The sequence below is a fragment of the Monodon monoceros genome, unplaced genomic scaffold, assembly GCF_005190385.1.
Source record: "Monodon monoceros isolate NGI ecotype Baffin Bay Population unplaced genomic scaffold, NGI_Narwhal_1 Super_Scaffold_19, whole genome shotgun sequence".
Classification (NCBI taxonomy): domain Eukaryota; kingdom Metazoa; phylum Chordata; class Mammalia; order Artiodactyla; family Monodontidae; genus Monodon; species Monodon monoceros.
Window position 1 is genome coordinate 1,579,024 of NW_021703775.1, and position 22,247 is coordinate 1,601,270.

The following is a 22,247-nucleotide window of genomic DNA, read 5'->3' on the forward strand; positions in this document are numbered from 1 at the left end:
GGTTAAATGCAAGTCCTGTCAGAATCTTGGCTGACTTCTTGTAGAATTGATAAACTGATTCTAAAATTCTTATGGAATGGCAATGGATCCAGTATAGCCAAAATAATCTTTTAAAAGAACAAAGTAGGAGGACTTAACACTCCTCAATTTCAACACTTACTACAAAGCAAAGTGTTACCAACCTGGGTCCTTGACCCTTAAATCAAGAGAAATTGAGACTAGATGAGTATAACGCAGGCAAGGCTTTACTGGGACTCGAGCCGCAGCACCAGGGAGAGAAAACAAGTGACAGGTGCCCTTACTTGCCCCCTGAGGGGGGTGGTGAGCTAGTTCCTTAAATGGGGTGAGGGTGGGAGAAGGACGGTGGTCATAGACACAGAGCAACTAGATATCAAAATGAGAAACCCATAGAAAACATTTACAGCAAAACTAGGGGACAAGGTATCCCTGTGTTCCCCCAAATACAAACAGGTAGGAACAAGCCATCAGCATCATGGAGCACGCCCGTGCTTGCAGCATCTGTGTAGGAGAACAGAGAGGGAAGCTGACAGAGCATGCGAACGGTTCCTCCCGGGAGATGATGGATGACTCCTGACTGGAATTCTTTTAAAGGTTTTGATTTAAAGGTCTAAAATTATTTGCAATTTCTTTTAGCAGAGATCCCAGGGAAAGAAGAGCCAGTGTACATTCCAGCTCTGCATAGCTTTGTATCACATTCGAAAGTGCCTCCGGGGAATTCCCTGGCCATCCAGTTAGGACTCTATGCTTTCACTATCGAGGGCCAGGGTTTAATCCCTGGTTGGGGAACTGGGATCCCACAAGCCACGCTGCGGGGCCAAAAAAAAAGTTAAAGTGCCTCCTCCTTCCCCCTGTCCTTTCAGTCATACTATGTCCTGTAATTTTTTTTAAAATTCCAACTCAAAACTCATCTCTTGAAGAATCCTTTTACGATCAGGTTAATCCCTTCTCTTGGATGACTCAGGATGACCCCCTCCGGTTCTCAAATGCCTGGTTTCCATGAATTCATTTCCCCTTGTTGAGGTTTTGTGCTTTTTCCAGCTCAGCCTGTCCAAGGAGCTGAGGTTTTCCTGGAGAGGAGGCTGTTTTCTCTGCATCATCCCTTGGTGACCAGGACTGATTAAGTAGGACGCAGCAGGAAGGTGATTCTGATGCCAGTTCCTGCACGATCGTGGGCAAGTGGGGACCATTCCTCCGCCACTTTAAACAGTCCACCAACAGATGTGCCATCTCTGCTCATCAAAGTGCTCTATCTTGCTTTAAAACACTGAGGCAATCACTAAAGAAGACGGCAGTATTGTTTCTACCTATCCTGAGGAAAGTATTGAAAGTATTGCCCTGTGCACAGTAAATTTCCCAACAGCTTTTCTTTTTTAAAAATTGTTTTTAATTTAAAAAGCAAAATTGTGTCTAGGTGAGCCGAAGTGACGTCCTGAAGCACGTTTTCAGCAGCCCACTCCAAACATAATTGGTATTTGGCTAAAGGAAAGAAGAGAGGCAGACATTATGCAAATCCACTTGGCCAAGCATAGTTTACAAGGCTGTCCCCCCCCAATAAAGGGTGATATATGATACTAATTTGCAATTTAGATACTGATTAAGAGGCTAGGTAATGCACCATCTTTTCCAACATCTTTTCCAAACAGCTACAGAAATCTTCTTTCCATTTCAAATAGGTTTCACTTCTCCTCCTGGGAAAGGAAGAACCAAAGACGGGCTATTAACTTTTTTTTTTTTTTGCAAGGCTTTTGAGGTTTCACTCTTAAAATCATCTGGTATCACTATGTAACCGTGTAGTTAGAGTGATTAAAAATTAATTGGACTTCTAATAATGAACAGATTTATAGTAGATAAGGTGCCTGTTTAAAAGGCAAGGCGTCTGCCTCTCAGTTGCCTGATAATAACCATTGTCAGAAGCAGACTTGGTGAATCGTGATGTTGTACATCCGACAGCTACTTTTTTCTTCGCTGATGGGAAGTTAATTACTCAACACACCCCAAAGAAATCAACCTCTTTAACGGCTAATGCAAACTTCACAAAATAACAAATTGAAAACGTAATTTGCCTGTATCACCCACTTCCCCGGAGTCAGTTGGTCGATAAGTATTCACTGGGCATTCACACTCCAGCTGGCACCCACATTAGCAACTGGAATTTATCACCTGCTCATCAGAAATGTGGCCCTAGCAGAGAGACCACGTTACCGGTCAGATACACGAATCACAGTTTATGCTTCCGTGAAGCAAAAGGATGCAGAGGGAGAGCCTTAAGGAGTAACGGAAGGCAGCTTCTTTCTCTCTCCTCCACTGCTCACCAAAAATACATTTGGATCCTTCAAGTTCTACAGAAACCTGGAATTAAGCACTTCAGAAATTACTAGTCACAGCAGGGTGGTCTACTTCTCAACCTGGTCTTAGCTGATTGCCAGTGAAACCCTCTGTTCAGATGCTCCCGGGCAGTCAGCTAGGTGGACCAGGGAGGTGCCGACCAGAAAAGCTGTCACATTGTAACGGGGAAGAACAAATCTGACCTCATGTTGGATCTGTTTCTTTTACTTCAACCTTTGTATTCTATTGCTTTTGCTACAAGTTAAGAACGTTGCCTGTAGCCTGAAATATACAGCATAGCCCATTCTCAAGGCTCTGACTTTAAAAAGCTACAACACTTTTCCATTCATAGAGAGATAAAAAATTGCAGAACAGAGAATAACATTTGTCCTGCTGGAGGTTTACAGGAACATCGTGACCTGACCTACATGGACAGCTGCAAGAACAAAGGATTCCAACACCAAGAAGTCTGCAACAGCCAGCCACACCCCTCCCCTTTTGATATAAAAGAAGCCTGAATTCCAACTCAGAGAAGATGGTTCTTTGGGACACTAGTCCACCATCTTCTCAGTCCACTGGCTTTCTGAATAAAGTCATCATTCAATGCCCCAATAGCTTGTCTCTCGATGTATCAGCCTGTTGTGTGGTGAGCAGGATGAGGTTGGACTCAGTAACAAGCTGAGATCTACCATAACCTTCAAGGTCCTTGGCCCCTTTGTCTGCCTCTGCCCACACTCTCCAGGGACCCTGCTTGCCCATGAAAGCCAACCTCAGACACCAGCAGGGAACGAGGCAAGCACCCCAGAACTCGCTCCTACATCCCCTCACACACACTCACAGTCTGGCCCTCTCTGGCCCCTCCTGGCCCTGTCACCAGCTTCCCCACTTATCCCCTGTGGTTGGGACCATCCCCTGGATCCTTGTCTGGTTTGGTGGGGTGATCCCAGCTGTGCTCTGGGGCTTTCAGCCCTGCCCAATCCCTAGGGTGTTTGGTGCTCCCTGTTGTCTTGAGTGAACAGACCGCTTCACAGCCCACGCTGACTCCCAGGAAACCCAGTCCCAGCCCCAGCTGCGTGTTTCTTCAATAATGGACTTGTAGGCATGGGGGAGGGGGGCTGCACCCCCTGAGTATGTTCTCAGTGTTGTCGTCTCCTCAGCAAGTTCCAAATGTAAAACGGTGATAGTATGGTCCACTTCCTTGTGCACCAGTTAAGGCCACGGTGAGAAGAGACTGGAGGAAGGCCATGAGTGCCAGTCTGGTCCTTGTGCAGTCAGATGGAGAGGGGCACACAGAGTCAGGGCTCCCCCGGGCCCCCGGCCTTGTGCCCCTGACCTCAGATCCAGGCCACGTCTCTGCTTGGAGGGAAGGTCCTGCAGGGAACAGGCCCTGGGAACGAGAAGGCAGAAATCGAGAGGCCAAAAACCTCTTCTTTGCTTTGTGTTCTTGTTTTTTCCTCCGGTTCTTTCCCTGGACGTCTGCGGTGCGGGGGGAGGCGCATCTCACAGGCCCCTGGCTTCACGCTGGTTTTGCAAGTCCCAATTCCCCCCCTCCTGATCTGCCAACAGTAACTAAGCATCGCTCACAGGGTCAAAGACCACGGCTCCGGGGACAGCCACTGTAATGCCCACCTGAAAAAGCAGGAGCTGGTGTTTCTTCTTCTCTTCTTCAGAGACCAGGTTGTACGTGGGTCTGAGGATGCAAGATTTCTATTCAAAACAAAGAAATATTTATTGCCACTGGCTAAGAACCAGGTCCTGTGCTCAACTCTTTTCGTATTTACCCAGTATCTTTTGTTTATCCTGTAGGCAACTTGAGTATAGAAACTTTGAGGGATGTAAATGTAGATTTGATCAAATGTCTACTCGTAATAGTTAACTTATTAATTTAGCTGTAATACGTGTTATAAAACACATTCAATAATACATAACTTTAGAGATAACAATTTTTCCAGCCTTTCATTTCTTCAGTTCTATCCAAGCTCTTCATGTGGTATTCGACACACCTGCCTCTATCACCACCAGGGTCAATTCTGAGCCTCTAAAACAATTTCCCAGAGCCCATAACTTTCAGTTCTTGACTCAACTGAGATCTGGAAGTTTCTGAACAGTATATACACTGCCAGCAGAAAAATCAGCCCCCTTCACAAGTATCCGTTCTCAACATTAACTAAGATAGTTGCTTGTTTTTGCGTTCATCCTGTACGTGATCTCTGTAATTTGAATAATTACGCTATTCCTTTCTTAACTGATCTGTAAAAAACCTGTGTGCAGCGACGTTTAGTAGCTGCAAGGGCAGGTCTTGCCTTTACGCCAGTATCAGTCTGCTGGGGGTCTCTTCTTTTTTCTTTAAATAAATGATTCCTCAGGTGACCTCTACAAGCATCCCCAACTAGGATACTTTCAGGCCCTTTCAAGCTTAAATAGTGTTCAAAATAAACTGGGATTGCATCCCATTTTATGAATCTCTGTACTGCCTTAAATATTAGGTGACTCCTGAGGGGTGAGCTTTAGGGAGACATGATTTCTTTAAGCACTACTTCCGCCCATTTCTCTCTATCCTCTCTGGAAGGTCTGATAAACAGTGCTAAAAGTGTAATTTGAGTTCAAATATATATATGAACTGCAAATTCACATGAGAACAGAGATATCACTTCTCATTTCTTATTTTAACTTTTGACAGCATGAGAAGCGTACAAAGCAGCTTGATGTTATGTGTGATTTAAACATTATCGGTTATCGGAGTGGCTTTACCGTGGTTTGTTTGTCGTTAAGTGTTGTTTTGCCTTCTAATTTTAGAATGAATTCATTAATAAACACAATCAAGTCTACAGCAGAAGTTAATTTTCTGCTGATATTCGATGTTCGATAATAGGGATTAAGTGTAGGTTTTTTTGGTTCAGAAATTCAATCTTAGCCCTGAGCTCAAAACACTGCAGTAGAACTTCACCACTGCCGAGTCACTGAACTACTTTTTAGTAGGGCCATTCGGGATATTTAGCTTCTATTTCAGACAAAAATTCGTGAAACCGATCATGCTTAAGCTCAATAGAGTAAAGTCCTCTGCTGACAACATTGCTTCAATAGTACACATATGTTCCAAAATTTTCCACCGAGTACCTACTAATGAATACTACAGTGAGTAACCATAGGCTTTAAACACTTTACATTTTCACAAGCTTTTTAAATTTGTCCAGCTAAGCTGTTTTTCTGCTCCACACGTTTACACCACCATAAGATGTAACACATCTTAACAGATTCCCATTTGGGCTCTACTGAGTCAGTGTTTTCTCAACTTCTTTGGAAATGTTCTCACCCCTGGCTCTTCCACACAGACGATTCACAGGAGCTGATTCTTCATTTACCCCAAACTCACCATTGATTTTCCTAATAAACGACAGCTGAGCCGTACCAGTAACATTTGTTGACTCCTTAAGAGCAAAAGAAAACCACTTGAAATCATTTGTCTTTTTGACAAATTGGCTACTGATGTTACCTCCAACGTCCCCAGCTCCGTGAGGAATCATTTCTCACCAACAGGTGAATAGCTTTAAATATGTTTATTTTCTCTGGACACATTTCTTTAGCTGCTGCAATAAAATATGATTTAATTAACTCATCCTTGGTAAATAGTTGTCCTTGCTTAGCTAACCAATGAGCTATTAGGAAACTTACTTGGCAGCCTTATTGCATATTTGTGCAGAAATTCTGATTGATGAGACATTTTGTTTTACATGTTCTAATTCTTCTGCCCCTTGCTTTCCTGTGGATTGGGAGTGTTGATTTTTTTAACCCTTTCAAATGTGAAACCGTTCTCCACTTGTAGGCCACACAAAAGCAGATCAGCAGGCCGCCGCTGGTTGAGCCTGTCCTTTAATCCTGGAACTGCTGGGACCACATGACCCACCTTCAGGGGGAATTCTGTTCAGCACAAGAGAGAATTAGAACGTGTGTGTGTGTGTGTGTGTGTGTGTGTGTGTGCGCACGCACACGCGTGCGTGCGTATCAGAGACAGTTAGCGAGGCCCCAGTTTTATTGTCCTCTCTTTGGTTTTGTGAACCATTCCAGCATCCTTCTCTTGGGGACAGACTGGGTTGATTTTCATCATTTGCAACACAACTTTCCTAACAATAAACTGCGTTCATCAATTGTCAGCATCCTCAGATGGTGTGAAAACCTCTGTTTCTCAAATGCTGAGAGAGGCACGTCTTTAGTGACACCGCCCTGAAGGCTTCCTAATCTGATGGGGTGACCAGAGTCTACATCACGTTTCTCTTGGCGACTGACTTTTCTGGGGCACCTACGACTCAGTCACAACCCGTACTTTTGTGATGGTCCTTATAAAGTGACATAACACATTTTAGAATCAGAGCTCCCCTTTGCTTCACTAGTGAAGGCAGCTGTCAGCAGAGACCTTCACATGACATTTTCTGTATGATATTCCTGTCTCTGAAAATGCTAAAAATTGAGAGACGATTATCAGAAAAGTTCAAAGAGTTAACAAATCCAGATGTGAAGGAATGTATTGAAATCAACCAATAATGTTAATGGCTAGTTATGGATACTCTCAATCTAGCATCAATCTAAACGTTTTGAAAAAGCATGCGTTTTGCCAGTGCCTATTTATTGGTGTAACAGCTATTACAGGCACTGCTCTATTTTACATATATTATCCCAAATCCTGACAGCAACCCTGAAATGTGTGTGTTATTCAACCCATTGTACAGACGGAGGCTCAAGGAGGTGAAGTAATACATCCAGAGTCTCATCAGGGGTGAGGCCAGAACTGGAACCTGGGGTCGTCGACCTCCAGCCCTAAATACAGTATCAGGCCCTTCCCGCCACGCCCACGGTGTGGCTATGGCCGTCCTTGGCCTGGGGCTGCCGAGGTCTCTGTTATATAAAACACGCTTACCTGCTGGGTCACATCTCCCTCCTCAGCAGAAGAGGACACAGGAGTACGCAGGTCATAAAAATCCTGGGGTTACCGCTGCCATCGTGTAGTCACGCTTCATACTTGTGACTTACTGTACTTTGGGACATAAGTCAATAATACGCCTGTCTCTTATTTTCCAAAAAAAAAAAGATGCTGTGGTAAGGATGGCAGGGGGAACCTCCGTGAAAGGGACCACAATTTAATCAGACACACACAGACCTTTACACTCTGTGAAGCTTCATAAACATCATTAAGCCAATTAAATCAAACTTCTAAGAAGCAGCCCACACAAGCTGTGAACGGGGTGCTGTAGTCTTATGGTCTGTTATACAAGGCCCTTGTTTCTTTATAGTTATAACATTGCTTTCATTTCCGCAAATAAAAAATAAATGACCATCTCCACTTGATAAAATAATTCAGAAAAATTTCCCTTGGGAGATTTTGACGGACACCTTTGAAGAGACTTCGGTGGACATTTTAGTGTTAATTACCTCCCCCCCAATGTTCAGCGGCTTTATTGAGGTATAATTGACATACAATAAACTGTATATATTTAAAGACAATGTGAGAGATAGACACATGAAATCATCACCACGGTCCAAATAAGGAACGTATCTGTGGCCCCCAAAACTTTTCTCTGATCACTCCCTTCTGCCCACCACGAAATGTCTCATACCCGCTCCTCCACAGCCAAGGACCTGCCAGGTAACCTCACGGATAAATCTCAAAAGAACTCGGCTAAATAAAGCCAGACAAAGCAGGGAATATACCATAGGATATCATTCTATACAAAATTCAAGGAAATGCGGGCGAGTGACTTTATTACTTTTTACCGTAAGCACACATTCAGTGAAGAAGGAGAGAATACCAAATCAGAAGATTAACATTTCTGTTATGTAGTTACAAGCTGAAGAAGTTCGACCACATCACTGTAGAGCGAGGATGGAAAGTAGGAGTGATCCTCTTTTTTTATGGTAAAATATAACATGAAATTTACCATTTTAAGCGTTTTTAAGTAGATCATTCATTTTTCTGGGCTGCTTGAACTAATACCTACCTACCAACAAAATCTCACCTACAACCCAACGTGCTTGGAACCCACGTAGAGCTTCTGTCAGATTTTGCCTTAAGGCAAGTGTCAAAATCTTTTCTCACATCTCTGCTACTCACCTTTTATCTAAAAATCATGAAATTCCTACTGTACAGCACAGGGAACTATACTCAGCACCCTGTAATAACCTATATGGGAAAAGAATCTGAAAAAGAATGGATACAGGAATACGTACAAGTAAAGCCCTTTGCCATATGCCTGAGGCTAACACAACCTTGTGAATCAACTGTACTCCAGTGTAAAATAAAAAATTAAAAAAAATTAAAGTGATCACCATAAATAAAAATAAATAAAATCAAAATCATGGGGGAATCTCCTGGCGGTCCAGTGGTTAGGACTCCTTGGTTTCACTGCCTAGGGCTCAGGTTCCATCCCTGGTTGGGCAACTAAGATCTCACAAGCCTTGTGGTGTGGCCACAAAATAAATAAATTAAATTAAAAAAGAAAAATCATGGAATCATAGGATCCGAGGAGCTCAGGACACTCCCTGCTCTAGACACTTCTTTGCAGAAATCATAGATTTAACCCAAACTCAAGATGTTAATTATGAGGAAACTAAGACTCCCAGACAAAAAGCAATTTGTCCCAGGCTGGTGTGCTCTGGCAGCCTACCCAGGGGTCTCTCTCTGCCTCCAAAGGTAGTGTCACCTGGCATTCTCCTTGGATACTGCAGGGGTGGGGCTGGAGTTTGGGGAGGGTGGAGGGCTGGGCGTCCTGCCTTGTGGCCAGTCCAGGTGTGGGCACCATCCTCAGGGAGGGGCTTAACAAGTTTCCTCCGACTCAATGACTCTCCACAGCTAATGGGCAGACCTGGGATTGGGAAGGTTGTATTAGAATCACAAAGTCACAGCATTTGTGCTGAGTGGTTCAAAAGCTGTAACCAATTACTGCCTTATTGCTAGTTGTGTTGTTCTTCTTGGAAGTTTACAACAAAGCTGAAGAAGGGTATTCGATTAAGTTTAGCAAAAGAACCTGTCATTCCCAGAGGTGAGAGGCGCTGCCGGCCGCTCTGTTTCTCCCGGGCGGCTGCTTCCCGCTAGCTACCTATTTTACATTTGGTAGTGTGTATATGTCCATGCCACTCTCTCACTTCGTCTCAGCTTACCCTTCCCCCTCCCCGTGTCTGCAAGTCCATGCTCTACGTCTGCATCTTTATTCCTGTCCTGTCCCTACGTTCTTCAGAACCTTTTTTTTTTAGATTTCATATATATGTGTTAGCATACGGTATTTGTTTTTCTGACTTACTTCACTCTGTATGACAGACTCTAGGTCCACCCACCTCACTACAAATAACTCAATTTCGTTTCTTTTTATGGCTGAGTAATATTCCACTGTTTATACAGGCCACATCTTCTTTATCCATTCATCTGTCGATGGACACTTAGGTCGCGTCCATGCCCTGGCTATTGTAAATAGCGCTGCAATGAACATTGTGGTACATGACTCTTTTTGAATTATGGTTTTCTCAGGGTATATGCCCAGTAGTGGGATTGCTGGGTGGTATGGTAGCTCTACTTTTAGTTCTTTAAGGAACCCCCATACTGCTCTCCATAGTGGCTGTATCAGTTTACACTCCCACCGACAGTGCAAGAGGGTTCCCTTTCCTCCACACCCTCTCCAGCGTTTATTGGTTGTAGATTTTTGTTGATGGCCATTCTGACCGGTGTGAGGTGACACCTCACTGTAGTTTTGATTTGCATTTCTCTAATGATTAGTGATGTTGAGCATCCTTCCATGTGTTTGTTGGCCATCTGCACGTCTTCTTTGGAGAAATGTCTGTTTAGGTGTTCTGCCCATTTTTGGATTGGGTTGTTTGTTTTTTGATATTGGGCTGCATGTAAACTCCTTATTTTTAAAAGAAAGATGTTCCAGCCGATCAGAAGGGAAAAGGCACGGGGTCTGGACTTCATCGGTGTTTAGGGGACTAATCGTTGTCGCTGCCACTATTCCAGCTACAGAAGCCGAGAGAACAGTCAGCTTTCAGATGGAAGCGGTAAAGAACTCCAAACACCTGCCCATCCCCGAGTCCGCCCCGAGCGCTCGGATAGGGGTCTGAAGCACACCGCCCACGGCGGCCCACGAGTAGCTCTTGGGACCGCGCACGCGCACTCGCCGCCCGCCGGGGCCGCCGCACTGCGCCTGCGGGGCGGGGGCGTGGCGGGCGTGGCGCATGCGCGCGGGCCCCGCCGGCAGGAAGCGGGCGCGGGGCGGGGCCTTCGGGCCGCCCCCGCCTCAGCCGCTCAAGTAGCCCAGCGGCCGCACCGCGCGGCCCGGGATGCTGAGCCAGGCGCTCCTGCGCCTCGCGTCCGCCGTCAGCCGCAGGAGGATGAAGCTGCTGCTGGGCATCGCGCTGCTCGCCTACGTGGCCTGTGAGTGCGCCGGCTGTTCCTTCCCGCCCGCGGCCTGCTCTCTCCCTCTCTCCCTTCCGCTCTGCGCGCGCGGCCGCCGGCCGGACAGGAGGCGCGGACCCTCGGCCCGGCTTCCCCCTCCGCACGCGGGGCTGCGGGCAGCGGTTCCTGAGCGTGCCGCGTCGCCGGGCTGGACTAGGGGGTGCGAATGCTGTCGCCTGGCAGAGCCCCCGCGCCGGCTGCCTGCTCTTAGGAAAATTACTCCGCGTTTGGCTGCAGGGGAGCCCAGTGTCGCCGGACCCCGCCGGCCCGCGGCCGAGCCCAGGGGTCCGACGCCCGGGGGGTCCCCGCGCCCAGGGTCTTGGCGCCCAGGTTTCTGGACGCCCGGGGGTGCCTCCGCCCAGGTGTCCGCGCCCGGGGTCCTGGCGCCTAGGTGTTCGGATGCCCAGGGGTCTCTTCGCCCAGGAAAGGAGGGTGCGGGTGCCGGTCGGCCCAGCACGGAGGCGCAGCGCTGGGGATCCCGGCGCCGCTTCAGCTTGTGTGGTTCTCCCGTCATCGCTCACCGCGGCTGCCGGACCTAGGGCAGGAGGGGCACTTTTCAGGCAGAGGGTAGACCCTGTGGTTTCTTAGAGGCAGAAGCTGTCCCTTTAAAAAAAAAAAATTCGATGGGAATGTATTTTCATTGCTGTTATTAATACTTCCCCAAGTACCAAAATTGGACCAGGTGAGCTCGTTTGAATTCTAGCCACGAGAGTGATAACACGCTGAAACGAAACACCTGCTCACCGGTTGCGTTACCAAGATCTGACTCCCGAGGTGAGGGAGGCTCGGCAAAGTGATTTCAGTTGAGCTCCAGGAAGATGCGGGTGATTGAGACCCCGCCTGTCTGCTGCAGCCCAGCTGGGGGCAGTTAGTTGGGAGTAGTCTTCGAAGGAGGAAGAGCTAGTCTGAAGCGTGTGTCAGTCTTGAGTGAGACAGCCGAGAACCCAGGAGAAAGACCGCTTGAAGCTGTCTAACTGTTGTTAGGACAATAATTATATCTAAATTGGCTGCGAGCTTCCGCACAGGTGCGTGAGCCTGTTTCATTGTCTCCTGTGACTATGTCAGCAATCCTAGGAACTAGGTACTATCGTTATTCCCATTCTAGAGGTGAGTCTGTTAAGGCTAAGAGAAATCAGGCAGGTTTACTGATGACCACACAGATGATAACCTATGGAGACCAAGACCAGAGCCCGGCTTGCCGGGGAGCTGGGGCTAGAACCCAGGTGTGCAGCAAGCTCCCTGTGGATTTTGGGTCTTCTGAAGGTAGGGGGTTGTGGGATGTCATTCACAGTTCTGTAGACCAGGAAATCCTCCTGAGCCCTTACCTTTGTCCAGCCCTTATTGCTGCTTGTCTCTGCTTAGTCCCAGGGGACCCCAAGGAGTGCAAAACACCTGGGCAGTGTTTCTCAAACTCCTCTGTGTGTCAGAATCACCTGGAGGGTTTTCAGAACACAGGTTGCCGCCTCCCCCCTCAAGTTTCTGATTCAGTAGGTCTGGGGTGTGGCCCAGCCATTTGCATTTTTAATAGCTTCACCTCAGATGCTGTTGGTGTGGTCTGGGGACCCCACTTTAGAACCTGTGGCCTAAGCAGGTGAGTTGAGTTGGCCACGAATTAGATGCTCACCCAAATGAGGGTTAAATTACAAACAGGTAGGAAGGAAGGGAGGGAATGCATAGGGGCTTGTGCTGGTAAGTGAAGTGTGTGTAGGAGTGACTAGGCAGGCGGAGGGTGGGGGTGGGTTCCCAAGGAGCAGCATGTGCAGAGGTCCTGTGGCAGCCAAGAGCAGGGCGTGTCCTCAGAATGTGGAGAACTGCGGTGTGGCTGGAGTATGGACACGAAGCAGCTATGAGGCTGCCCTGGCAGGCGGGTTGGAGCAGGCAGGCCTGGCGGAGGCCTCGTGCCAGCTCCCGACGCGGGTGAATTTAGCTGTGAGGTTTTAGACTAGGGTGGAGGCAGTGCTGGTAACAAGCAGGGTTGGTTAAGTCCCAGGCACTTCGCAGGGAAAAGCATGACATTGTGGCTCCCGACTGACAGCGTCCGAGGACATTGAAGGTGTCCGTGAGGCATGATGCCCGTGACGTCTAGTCTCTGCTCTCCTTGTTAATAATCTTACCCTTTTGTTTGAGAAAACGCCCCTGCTCCCAGATGACACACAGCGCCTTCTGGAAATGCTCTTGTGCCCATGCGGGGCCAGCCTCCTTGCTAGCACATAATTCTTCAGTCCAGGCCCAGGGGCTGAGCATGGGTCAGCTTGCACTGCACTGAGGTTCTTCTCCATGCATGTGTTTTCTTCTCGGTAACGGGGATTTCAGCCCTTGTAGCACTTAGATCAGTGCTGTTAGCTCCTCGGAAGAGCTCAGAGGTCTGAAAGTCATGCCAACCTGCTGGGTAGATCCCTAGGCAGAGACTCAGCTGGAATTACCTTTAGTGTTTTTGACAGGCTAGAGTTTAAAAGTCAAATAGGCTTCGCCGGGTTTGTTGGTGTCCCCAGGCACTGTTTTCCTCTACCCGGAGGCAAGCACTTCACTTCTTTGAGCCGATGATTTTGGTGTTTGTCCTTGTGCCGTAGAATTCTAGATACCACCTAGTGGCTTTCTTCTTTAGAAGACTGTTTATTCTCCTTTCCCCCACCAACCCACGCAGATGCGGTGTGATTTTAAGTAGCTCAGCACTTAGTGTTTACGCGCATGACTAAATGTTGTTCACTTGAGCCCTATGAACTCACCTTTTCTTTCTCCCGGAGCTAATGACTCCACTCTCCAGGCCCTATACTTGTTGGACTGCAAGCTTTGTCGCTCATGTCTTTCTCCCCCAAGACGCTGAGCAGCCTCCCAAGCTCCCTGAGGAGGGGCCTTCGGACCTCGTGCCCCTGGCCTCAGCCCCGTTGGCCTGGAGATCCTGTCCCCCGACGGCCACTGCCTCATTTCAGCTGGAGGTCACGGGAGGAGCATTGGCAGGTGTTGGCCGTGTCTTCTCTGTCTTCACGTTTAATTGACAGGTGGGTGGTGAGGCTCCATCCCTTCCGGGTCCTGGTGCCGAGGCTCAAGCCAGCTCCTGTCTCTCTGTGACTTGGTTTCTCCCGGGAGATCCCAGGCCCTGCCCTTTTCCTGCCCCTGGCGCCATCCTCCACGGCACACCTCGGCTCGGCCCCTCCGTACTCGGGTGTGCCCCGAGTGTGCATTTGTGGACGTGCGGTTGATAACTGGCCTCCTTCAGGACCGCTGTGTTCGGCATGTGGAGCCCCCTCCCAGAGTGAGGCCTCCGTGCCGCAGCGGGGTCAGGGGCACCTGCGTGCCCACCCGCCCAGGGATGCGCACCCGTCTGGTGATGTGTGCGCATGTGCCGGGTGCTTCCAAGCCTGGCTGCCCAGGAGCCTCGCTCTGCGGTTCTGGGAACCTTCCGAACTGTCCTTTGGAGCGGTACCCTGCGGGGGTGCGGTGGCCTGGTCTGCTCCTCTTCCTTTCGTCTCTTCTGTCATTTTAGACTTTGGTCCTACTTTTTGGAAACTTTGTCGTCTAACTCTTTTAGTGATTGAGAACATTTATGTTTGCTACTATTTTTTATTTAGGAGTGTTCTCTTTCTCCCCGAATTTAAAAAACCAAAGAGTGTGGTCTTTGTGTCAGGGTCTCCTCTGCACGGTGGTCGTTTGCTCACTTTTCTTCCCCTGGAGAGTCTCTTCCCCCGGTGGCTTCCTTTCTCCTTGGAGGCTTTCCCGGGACGCTGGGCCGTCTGCTCTGTTTGCACGATCGATCCTGGGCGGGTGGGGGGCCCCCGGCTGCCCCATGGACCCTCAGCTGCCTCACTGGTTGGTGGAGCATTCAGCATCCTCCGGGCGGCGGTGCCGGCTCTCCCGGGCATCCCAGGGACCCGGGGCAGGGCTGTGGGGCTGAGTCGTACCCTGATCGTCCCCCGGCTGACGGGGCCCCGTGCCGCAGACCCTCTGCCCTCCCCTCTGCAGAGACGGACCGGGCGGGGCTGGAGCCGGCAGGGTGCAGCGGGCAGGGCCCTTCTCCAGCCTCCTCCACGCGACCCGCCCCCGCTCCCCGTCTCTTGGTTCCTCTGCCCTCTTCATTCTTCTTCCCCTCCCGAAAGCGCTTGTCCCCATCCCCCTGTGCACCTTGGTTTATACCCGAAACAGCAGAACAAAGGTGAAGCTTGCTTTCTGCCATTTCAGAGGCACTCCTTCAGCTCTGGAAAACGCGAGTTGTGACAGTAACAGTGCTCACTTAGGTTTGGGTGTGTTCTGGGTTTTGTTGGGAGGACACCGTATTTGTGGTGCTTTCCTATCCTGTCCCTGTTATTCCACCAAAAAGATGCTAAATCACCCCTGAAAACCACATGCAAGCATGTTTTACATGTGTCAGCTCTGCACGTGTGATAACAGACATCAAGCTTCTCTGAGCTGGGACTTTTGTGAGAGTAGTTTTCCCCTTGGTCTGATTAGCCCTGCATAATTGGCGATCCTTAAGTCACTAAGCAGACAGGTGCTGGTGATGCCAGTGGACTCCTGGGGGGAAAGGGGGAAAAAAAAGGGGAAAACAGGTGAACTTGTGTAAGTGGTGCTTCCAGATTCCCCTGAGCCCAGGGGTCACTATGCTTGTTACCGCAAGTTCCCAGGGTCCCCCCAGGCCCAGAAATAGGAGCCCAGAATCTCCCCCCACCTTCTTGGTGGCCGGGAGGGGCAACCTGGAAATTGTTTTGACCCTCGACATCTACTGTAAGAATTTCCACACCTGATTTCTATTGTATTGAAAAAACAATTCAAGCACCTAAATAACCCTCGGCCTACATATGCCAGTTCTTTTTTCCCCCACATTTGCTCATTCTTTTCATTTTTTACATATATTTCTTTGTTGAAATATTTGAGAGTTGTAGACATAGTAATACTTCATGTTTAAATACTTCAACACGTGTCTCCTAAGATCTGCATTTTCTATGTAATCTGATCACCATTATCATAGTCTAAAAATTAACAATAAATAGTATCTGATATACAGTCCGTATTTGAATTCCCTCCGCCCGCCCCCGTGGTACCATAAATGTCCTTATAGCCTTTTCTGCTTTTTTTTTTTTTTTTAATCTAGGATCCCGTCAGGGTTTACACATCGCTGTTATGCCTCTAACTCTTGTTTTTTCATGACATTTACCTTTTAAAAGCACAGGCTGGTTGTCCTTTAGAAACATCCAACCTTCTGGACTTACCTGATTGTTTCCTCAGGATTAAATTCAGGTAAATATTTTTATGATAACGCTGGTCGATTTGCATCACATCAGGCTTGTCCACTATCAGTGCTGAGTTTGATGCCGGGAGGGGCTGGCTGCCTGCCACTTGATTGCCAGGATCCGTGTTCCCAGGACCCAGCCAGGGGATCTCGGAGACTTGCAAGCCAGCGCGCTCAGCATCCATTGCCAGTCCTCGCCTGGATCAGTTTTATATTGGGGATCACAAAAGCGGCAACTTCCTAATTCTGTAAATCCTCCTCTGTTTATTAACTGGCGTTCTTCTGGACAGAGGGACAGAGGGACCGAGGCCTCCTCCCTCCCTCCCTCCCTCCCTCCTTCCCTCCTTCCCTGTCTCTCTCTCTGTTAGCTTTCTGGGGGCTGCTGTAATAAATTGCTAGGAACTAGACGGCTTTAAAACAAGGGAAATTGATTCTGCCACGATTCTGGGGGCCGGAGTCAGAAGTCGAGGTGTCGGCAGGGCCGCCGTGGTCCCCTGAAGGCGCCTTCAGGCTGCGGGTGCTTCGTTCCCGGTGCTGGTCCCGTGGCCCCTTCCCTGCTGTCTGTCAGGTCCCTCCGTCCCTTATAAGATCACTGGTCACGGGTTTGAGGGCTCAGCTGGATAATCTAAGGTGGTCTTTTGGTCTCAAGATCCTTGATTACACCTGCTAAGACCCTTTTTCCAGGTAAGGTCAGATTCCCAGGTTCTCGGAATTAGGATGTGAACTTATTTTGAGGACCACCATCAATTTATGCCCCTCTTTTTTTTTTTTTTTAAAGTCACTATGGACTAGAGGTTCTCTATCTTTGAGCACTTCCTTGATCTCCAGATGCTCCAGGCTCATCTTGTGTTTTCTGTGCCCCAAACCTGGAATCAGCCATTTCTACAAGGAGCCCTGCTTCCTCTCGGTGGAGAGTATGGATTAGAACTCAGGGTCTGAGCACTCACCGAGGTGTCCTTGCTTCCAGCTTTCGCAGTGGACAGAGCCAGGACAGGGGCGAATTTTTTCCAGTTGTGAGTTTATGCCGATGCCCCCAGTTTAAATCATAACGGGGTTCTTCCTCCCCTGCCCACTTCCCATATTGCTATTTCCTCCCTCCCACTATGAAAATCTTGTTTCTGACATCAGGAAAAACTCATTTGCTCTGTACTACCAGCCATACCGGTTTCAGAATCATTGCCTCGTTACCAGTACCAACGACAAGCTTAAGAAAATTCAGAATTTCTCTGTAGTTCTTTTTGTGCTTAGAATCTATCTCACTCAGGGTGTACAGTTATTGTGTTGAAAAGCTCCATGAAACATGTTTTTCTATGCCTGATACAAGTCAGGTTTATTTTTCTGTTTGTGCTCCGTTTATTTTAGGATTTCTCTTTTCTTTCTGATTGTTAAAGTGTGTAAGCCATTTCCATGGTTCAGAAGTCAAACTGAATAAAAAGCTGTGTGCAGACGTGTCTTGCTGCAATCCCTGGCCTCCACCCTTTTCCCACTGTCATTAGTCCATTTTATGCATCGTTGGTTTCTTTCTGCAAATCCAGGCATTAGGCTGTGTGTATATACACACCTGCTACTCATCGTTACCAGAAGGTAGCGAATCACATGGACGGTTCGCCCTCTTTTCCTTTCCTGCACAGTATTCCCTGGAAGGCTCTGGTATCGGCGTGCGGAGCTCACCTTTGCTCTGTGTATCTCTCCTGTGTGTGTGCCCTGTATTCTCCGTGGCCAGGCTCCTGAGCAAGGCGTTTTCCTTGTTTCAGACACTCTGCTCTTGGAAACACTGCTGCAGCGAGTAAGCTTGTGCGTGTGGTCCCCCGAGCCATGCCCCGGAACACCCCTGTCAGAGCTTGTGGACAGCTCACCAGGCAGAAGTGGTGTCTCCTGCTTCAGTGTGCATCCTCTTCCTAGGAGTGACGTCAAGCATCTTTCCAAGGGTTAAAGGATGCTAATGTATCTTTTTCCGAGGACTGTTCAGCTTTTGCCCGTTTTTCTGTTGAGTTTGTGGTCATCTTTCCCCTCATTTTTAAGAGCTCTTAACACATCGGGGGTGTTAATTGTCCTTTGTGAGGTAAGCTGCAGCTGTTTTCTCATGCCTCGAGTGGTTCCGAGGAAGATACCTGTGGTCTTGGTCCCTGTTCCTGGTGCAGAGCTCCTAAAACCCTTGGGGTTTCCTGAGCCATAGGGGTGTCTTCTATTGTTCCTAAGATGCCCCTTTTGATCACCCTGAGTTTTTGCTCGGGGGTGACTCAGGGTGGGCCCTAGATTGGCCTGGAACGGGGCAGGTCACTGTCAGCCTCACCCCGCGACCTCCGGAAGCTTTGTAAAAAGTCGTCAACAGTGAGGTGTGGCGTGCTCCTCGGTGGGTGAGGAGCTGGGAGGGTGCTGCCCGGAGAGGCTGTGGAGGCTCTGGTCCCTCCGAGAGTATCCATTCGTCTGGTTCCTGAGCTGCGTCCTTCCTGATAAACTGGCTGTCCTAAGGAGACTGTCTGAGTCCTGTGAGTCTTTCTAGCAAATTATCAAACCCGAGGAGGGGGTCGTGGAGCCCTGACTTGCAGCCAGTTGGTTGTGAGAAGCACAGGTGGCCCCGGGCCTGGTGGTGGTGAAGTGTGCCGTCCTGTGGGCCTGAGCCCTCACCTGCGGGGTCTGCGCTCAGGGCAGCTCGTTGGCGTCCAGGGGGCCGGAGCGCTGGTTGGTGGTGTGGAAACCCTGCACCCTGGGGTCAGCTGTGTTCTGGGGGTGGAAACCTCTTAGGACGATTTTTCCGTTTCCCCATGTGGTTCTTAAGACCGTGGTCCAGGTGTTTGGAGGGAGGTGAGGCCTGGGCTGTGAGGGGCGCGGCGCCCTGGAGGCCCGGGGGTCAGCGGGTGGAGAGGTGCACGGGGTTGGACCCCGGAGCCCAGGGCGGAGGTGACAGGTGCAGGGACTGGGGGCCCTCGGGGCCAGGAGGCAGGGCTGGAGATCTGCCCGGGTGGGAACCCTTCAGCGAGAGGAGCTGCTGTTGGAGGAGAGCCGTGCAGTTGAGGAGCCAGGATGTGATCCACCTGCCCCAGATGTTCAGACTCGGGGCCAAGCGCCGCCTGTGTTGCCCCCCGGGCCTGTGGCGGGTGTCGCTCGCAGCTCTGCACCCTCCCTGGGCTCCTGCCTGCCGGGCGTGGGCTGGCAGGTGTGAGCCTGGTGGGGCGGGGGGAGCCCTGCTGTGGAGACGGAGCCCTGGGGGGCGGGGGGCGGGCGGGGTGTCCCGTGGGGCTGGCTTTGAGGGGGGCACCCCGCAGAACCCCGCACGCTGGAACTTCCCTGTGTGCATACACGTCTCCCTTCATCGTCTTCCGTTTCCTGCCTTTGTCCATGTGGAATGAACATAATACAGTACGTGTAATACGCGTAGGGCGCGATCACCGGAGTGGGCGATGGGAGTGATGTGGAGACTTGGAATCCGGAGCAGGGGCAGGACGGGGACGAGTCACCTGGAGAGAAGGCGGGAGTGCCACGTGGGAGGGCGGACACGGAAGCGCAGCTGCGCGGGTCCTGCACTGGCCGGAGCCTGACGAGGGGGCCGGACTGGGGCCGTGGGCTCGAGGGACTCTCTGGGGCAGGAGCGCGAGGGTCTGCCGGCCACCTGCAGGGAGGGGCGCCCAGAGCTGTGCCCATCACAGAGGGAGAGGTGGCCGGGCTCTTGTGACATCGGTTTGGTTTTTAGTTTAGTTTAATTTTTATTTTATATTGGTGTACAGTTGATTTACAGTATTGTGTTAGTTTCAGGTGTACAGCAAAGTGATTCAGTTATACGTATACATATATCCTTTAAAGATTCTTTTCCATTGTAGGTTATTACAAGGTATCGAATATAGTCCCCTGTGCTATGTGGTAGGTCCTTGTTGGTTACCGATTTTGTATACAGTAGTGTGTATATGTTCATCCCAAACTCCTAATTTATCCCTCCCCCCTTCCCCCTTTGGTAACTAAGTTTATTTTGTATGTCTGAGAGTCTGTTGCTGTTTTGTAAAGAAGTTGTTTAACGGTTGTCTTAGAAGACGGAGCCTTCGGAGGCCTTGAGCAGGGAGGGGAACAGAGGTGGGCTCTCAGCTTGCGGGGAGATCGGCTGGAGCACTTGTTAAACCCCGGTGGCTCCCCACCCCCTGAGTTTCTGATTGGGGAGCCCTGCCGGGGCCTGAGAATCTGCATTTACGACGGGCTTCCGGGGAAACGCTGTGTAGCTCTGGCCCGAATGAGCCTCTGCCCTGTCTACGTCGAGGGGGCCGGGGGCTGTCCCCTCTCCAGGCTCCTCCAACAGCGGGAGTCCTCGAGATGACAGTTGAGTTTGGGGTCTCTACTGCCTGACTGGCTTGGGGATCTCATGGATCATCCTGCACTTTGCAAGTGTGGTGCTGCCCTATCTGGACGGACCTAACACTTCGGCTCCCCTGCAGACCTTAGGGGACTTATTTCAGACTTTCTCCCTGCGGGCTGTGGAAATTGCAGTGATACCAGAGCCTAGAAAGGCCTTCCTCGTGTTTCTCAGATTGTCTTATGTGTAAATACACCTGCATGAAGTTTTAAACGTGTGTCTAGTGTGAACAAGCAGAAATGGATTCTACTAAGTCTCTCTCCTCAGTTAATAAGTGACATTTTTACATGTAAAGACTTTCTAAAGGGACCGATGTTATCTACAATGCCCACAGTTTCTTGCGTTTTTAACCACTTTGGGGCAAAAATTTTTCCCATGGAAATGTTGGGGCAGCTTTCTTAGGAAAGTCTCTGGGGAGGTGTGAGTCACTTAAAGGGGTTCTGTGCCGAATTTTGGGACCCGCCACCGGGGACTCTGGAGGCTGCGGGGTGGGGAGCTGGAGGGCTTGTGCTGGGGCTCGTCCTGGAGGCCGTCTTGGAGGAGGTGTCTCGGGAGGGAAGCAGGGCTGGCGCAGGGCCTCTGCGCGTGGCCTGGGAAGGACGCCAGTCGCCAGCCTGCCGGGGCTCCCCAGACTGCCTCATGTGAGCAGCTTCCATTCTGTGTAACGCTGGCATGAACGCAGGTCCGGCCGGTGGGGCAGGGTTCCGGGCCAGCTCTCCTCGGGCCGGGGGGCCGTGGGGCAGGGTTACAGGCCAGCTCCCCTCGGGTCGGGGGGCAGGAGGGCTCCCCATTCCGTGGCTGCTGCCCTTCGTGTGTGATGCTGCCTGACCCTTAGCCACCTGATGGTTTTAGGGAGACCTGGAGGCGGGGAAGCTCCCTCCTCTGACAGCCCCCTGCCTTATCTGGAGAACTTTAAACAGAATAGTATCTTGTGATTTGAACCCTCTGATCGGTTTAGGATGCGTGTCCTTGTCTGCTTTGAAGGCCTTCGGTTGAGCCACCGCAGGGTCTATATCTGTTCCTTGGGGGCCGGAGTTGTGAGGGTTCGTGGGAGGTGAGCAGGGCTCCTCTTTCCTGGGCGCGTTTGATGCCGTGATCACACAAGGCAGGCAGCCTGCGTGGTAGGGATGGGGGCCCCTGGGGCCTCAGCCACCCTTTCTGCCCAGGCGGGAGGAACTTTGCCCGGATCCTGGGTCGATGGGAGATTAAAGCACCTGCCTGTGCTCTGGTTCTGGTTGTTTTGCTGCGTGACCGACCCCTTCAGGACTTGCTGGCACAGAGCAGCGGCTGTTTCACCACCCTCATGGGTCTGTGGGGTGGGAATTTGAAAAGCAGAGTCTGTTCTCTGGTGGCGTCTAGCCTGACGGTTGGGACTCACGGCGGGGCTGGAGGGTCCCCTTCCCGGAGACTCGGCTGGCAAGTCTGCCCGTGAGGACAGCTTGGCCGGCGTGGTTGTTGGAGCCCCCGTGGGTGACCTGTCTGCCCTCAGGTGGTCGCGGTCCTGCCGGCTGGCCCTGGGCTGCAGGATCCAGTGTTTCAGCAACTGAGGCCCACGTGCACGCTGGTTCTGACCGGCTGCCCAGACTGCGGGGAGGGCCAGGACCCCTCCTCTGATGGGATGTGTCACCTGTGGCACGAGGGAGGGTCTCGCTCTCTGAACATCTCGCTGACGCTGTGGAGCGCAGCAGACGGGCTGGGCCTGGCCTCTGCTGAGCCCTGTCTCGGGACCCGAGAGGAGCAGGGGCGGCCGGGGAAAGGCGCCCGCACTGCAGCGTCCTGGAACTTTCTCCACAGACGGTGCGTGGTTCGGATGAGCCCAGGAGCCTGGGCGGTACGGGTTTCCATTGTGAATCCGCCTCTGGATGAAGCGTTTCTTACCTGCGCAGGTGGAGCATCTTTCTCGG

The 22,247-nt window shown here is 50.5% G+C and overlaps 1 protein-coding gene across 2 annotated transcripts in view; it reads left to right on the forward strand.

The window, feature by feature from the left end:
* Positions 1 to 10,556: 10,556 nt before the first annotated feature.
* UXS1 (UDP-glucuronate decarboxylase 1) overlaps positions 10,557 to 22,247 on the forward strand; it is a 75,424-nt gene continuing 63,733 nt past the window's right edge. The window contains exon 1 of one of the 2 annotated variants that reach the window (XM_029231872.1): positions 10,557 to 10,759. In XM_029231872.1, coding sequence (XP_029087705.1) covers positions 10,666 to 10,759 — 94 coding nt within the window. In that variant the 5' untranslated portion in view covers positions 10,557 to 10,665. The remainder of the gene's footprint in view (positions 10,760 to 22,247) is intronic. The other variant, XM_029231871.1, reaches the window with a different exon arrangement.